General features: G+C 42.3%; 1 protein-coding gene across 1 annotated transcript; it reads left to right on the top strand.

The window, feature by feature from the left end:
• On the top strand, positions 1-4,003 carry LOC143116463 (pepsin A-like). The gene is made up of 9 exons (XM_076277663.1): positions 1-56; positions 211-355; positions 930-1,047; positions 2,319-2,437; positions 2,629-2,825; positions 3,220-3,336; positions 3,432-3,576; positions 3,668-3,766; positions 3,866-4,003. The coding sequence occupies exons 1-9, from the start codon at positions 1-3 to the stop codon at positions 4,001-4,003; spliced, it is 1,134 nt and encodes a 377-aa protein (XP_076133778.1).
• Positions 4,004-4,105: the final 102 nt, after the last annotated feature.

The following is a 4,105-nucleotide window of genomic DNA, read 5'->3' as shown; positions in this document are numbered from 1 at the left end:
ATGATGAAGTGGACTTTTGTTCTGTGTGCCCTGGTGGCTTTCTCCGAGTGTATTCGGTGAGTCTCATATAGACCCCTATTGGGTCGTCTTTTCTTGACTATGTGTGTTCATACCTAATTCCTTCTTTGTGTGTGTGTGTGTGTGTGTGTGTGTGTGTGTGTGTGTGTGTGTGTGTGTGTGTGTGTGTGTGTGTGTGTGTGTGTGTGTCAGGGTGCCCCTGATCAAGGGTAAGACAGCTCGGCAGGCACTGCAGGAAAAGGGTCTTTGGGAGGAGTACAGGAACAGGTTCCCTTACCAGCCCATGGTCAAGTTCCAGGCACAGAATGGTGTTGAGGGCATGACCAATGATGCTGATGTAAGTGAAGGATTCTAGAGTGGTAACAAGAAGAATATACTGCCAGTTCAGCTAGCTGGATAGATATCTATTGTTCTTATTAGCACAAGAACAAATGAGGGAATTGAAATCTGTATGAAGTAGATTTTAAAGCTGCAGTAGGCAAATCTGACAGATTGAGGGGACTTAGCCAAAATGTTGAATGTTTACAACTCTCATGCCTCTCCGCCACTACCACAGAGCATCCCCTCAACGAGTTCATGCTCGTCAGTGTGCACCAGACTGCACCAAACTGTGATTGACAGTCAGATCTCACGCAGCCCTGCTCTGATTGGACCAGAAGAACCGGGAGCTGTGGAATTTTGCAAAACAAATAACAGGCTCTAGGTGGAGGTAGAAGTGTGTTTTTTTTCTAAAACCGGCTGATTTATATTGTTCTGTCGGAGCATAGTGTCGGTTTCAGTGAATATAATCAAAAAAATCTTGCCAACTGCAGCTTTAACTGTCACTCTGCAAATTCACAGTTTTTTTGCATCCATAATGTTTTGATTAACTTCATGTTAATTAACAACTGTATTCTTTTTCTTAATTTCAGCTGTCTTACTATGGTGTCATCTCCCTGGGAACTCCCCCCCAGTCCTTCAAAGTTATCTTTGACACTGGCTCCTCTAACCTGTGGGTGCCCTCTGTGTACTGCAGTAGCGCCGCTTGCAGTGAGTACGGCTGGCAGTGACATAGTTTAGGCCAGGGGGTCGTAACCTTTTTTGGCAAGTGACCCTATTTTGATGTCACAAAACGTAGGTGACCCCCATCATTCACAACATCTTTGTTGTAACATCCAGTCGAGACCAGTACTTTGATTTTCCCTCGCAAGCAAATTTGGCTAGCTTTGAACATCTGGATGTTTTGCTACTTTGTTTGGAACGTTGATCAAGCATGATTACTAGGGCTGTCAATCGATTAAAAAAAGTTAATCTAATTAATTACATACTCTGTGATTAATTAATCTAAATTAATCGCATATATAATATTTGTCGTGAAAGTATTTTAAATATTTAAATTCAAATGAATCATTGAATAATCAGCATTAGTGACATTAAAGTTCAAAAACTCTTTTATTAATATTTTAATAATGGCCATAATAATCTATGATATGACCTAATATGCTGAGGAAATAAAGCCACAGATATAACCTAGGGGACACAATGAAAATAAATTAACACTCCCCTCAATGTCAACACTATTTCTTTGCATTGATGTGTGACTTTAGAGTTGATGAACTCCGGGGATATGCAAATTCCTTGCTGCAGACATTGCAGAGGACTTTATTTTAATCAACACCATCAGGCCGTTTTTTAAAAGTAAATGTTCCAATCAATGATCTAGGCAGCACATTTTCTTCTCTCTCCTTCTTTTTACAGTCTAATGGTTACTGACTACAACGGCTCGGGGTCAAAGGTCATACGGAATCGATTAATCTGCGTTATTTTTTTTTATCAGTTATTTTTTCTCAAATTAATTAATCGAAATGAATCAGTTATTTTGACAGCCCTAATGATTACATCAATCAAACATCTGATACGGGTTGTCTAAGTTTATTTTTATGTAGCCAGATTGTAATGAAGGATCCAATTAGTTACTTAACTTGGATATCATTAGGTTTTTAATATTTTATATTTAATGTATTATGTCGATACTGTCAAGTAATGAAAAAAGACCTGTTAGTACCCAGCAGCATGCTATGATGTAATGAATGGTAAACTGCTGAATGGTTTACAACACTTTCCCTAGTTATTGTATATTTTAATGTAATGTACTGGTCAATTGTAAGATACCCAGTATCTCAGGCGACCCCATTTTAATTTCAGGCGACCCCACATGGTTGGGAAACGATGGTTTAGGCCCTTAACTATGTCCAGCATACTCTTCATTAAAATGGATTACCTGCTGTCTGAAATGGGACTAAAATGCCCCACTCTTTCAGGTAACCATCAGCAGTTCAACCCTCAGAGTTCCAGCACCTACCAGGCCACTCAACAGAGTCTTCAGATCGCGTACGGGACTGGCAGCATGACTGGAGTTCTGGGTTATGACACCCTGGAGGTCATTATGGATCAATTAAACTGTTCTGATTAAGCAGTCAGAATTGTAGTAGAAAAATCAGTGCTGATAGGCCAGATGTCTTTTTCTTTGGTATTTCACCCTGAGCCCATTTAAACATATAGTGGTTACTGCACCTGAATGAGATGTCTTCATTAGACAGCATTTAGACCTTGTGACTTCTATTCTTCAAGGTGGGCGGAATCACTGTGAGCAACCAGATCTTTGGCCTGAGTGAAACCGAGGCCGCGTTCTTGGAGAACATGGTGGCGGACGGTATCCTGGGTCTTGCCTTCCCTGCCATTGCTGCCTCTGGAGCCACCCCCGTCTTCGACAACATGATGAGTCAGGGTCTGGTCTCCCAGGCCCTATTCTCTGTCTATCTGAGTGGGTGAGTCTGCCATGTTACAACCCTCGAAAGTCCAAAATTTTCTTTTTTTAACCAATGGCGGTTTCTTAAAGGTGCAAGTAGGAGGCAGCCTGGCCTACTGGTTAGCGCTTCGGACTTGTAACCGGAGGGTTGCCGGTTCGAACCCCGACCAGTAGGCACGGCTGAAGTGCCCCTTGAGCAAGGCACCTAACCCCTCACTGCTCCCCCCACTGCTGTTGTTGCAGGCAGCTCACTGCACCGGGATTAGTGTGTGCTGAGTGTGTTTCATTAATTCATGGAATGGGATAAATGCAGAGACCAAATTTCCCTCACAGGATCAAAAGAGTATATATACTTATACTTACTTAGTATGTGACTGACGGAGAGCTACATTTCTTGTCTGTTGTTGCTTCAGGGACAGCGAGTCAGGCAGTGAGGTGCTGTTTGGTGAGACTGACTCTTCATACTACACCGGCAGCCTCACCTGGGTTCCTCTGACCTCAGAGACCTACTGGCAGATCCAGATGGACAGGTATTAAACAGGTCCAATCCACAACCAGAGGCATACACTGAGACACATATCGATCTGCTTTTCCCATATGACATTATCTTGTTGCGCCATTACAGTGTCACCATCAATGGAAATGCTGTTGCTTGTACTGGTGGATGTCAAGCCATTGTTGACACCGGAACCTCCCTCATTGTTGGACCTTCCAGTGACATCAGCAACATGAATGCCGGGGTTGGTGCCACCACTGACTCGTATGGTGATGTAAGTATTTAAGAAATCTGACTTTGACTTTATTGATTGACGGAGAAAAAAAACAAAGAATTGTTTTAACTCAGGTGTGTCTTCCTTATAGGCAAATGTATCCTGTGATAACATCCAGAGCATGCCCGAGGTCACCTTCAATATCAACGGACAGGCTTTCACTATCCCAGCGTCTGCCTATGTGTCTCAGGTGGGTGCACACAACGCTATGAGCATATTATAGTTAGTGGTGGAATAAATGCCGTCTTAGGCTTTCACTTACATGAGCACCATGATATGTGTTTTACAGGAATACAGCAGCTGTACCACTGGCTTTGGTGATGGAGGTACTGACCAGCTCTGGATCCTGGGTGACGTTTTCATCAGACAGTTTTACACTATCTTTGACAGGCAGAACAATATGGTGGCTTTAGCTCCAATTGCATAAATGCCATCCAATGGATGTGGATCATCTAGACATGTACACAATGAAAAAATTCTAATAATAAAAAAAAAAATGCCCTGAACACTGTGTTTTCCATTTTTTTCT

The sequence above is a fragment of the Alosa pseudoharengus genome, unplaced genomic scaffold, assembly GCF_046254945.1.
Source record: "Alosa pseudoharengus isolate Yale_2024_CS ecotype anadromous, Long Island Sound unplaced genomic scaffold, YU_APseudo_1.1 YU_APseudo_1.1_scf_11, whole genome shotgun sequence".
Classification (NCBI taxonomy): domain Eukaryota; kingdom Metazoa; phylum Chordata; class Actinopteri; order Clupeiformes; family Clupeidae; genus Alosa; species Alosa pseudoharengus.
Note: the sequence above shows the minus strand (reverse complement) of the source record. Positions and strands in the feature narration are given on the sequence as shown.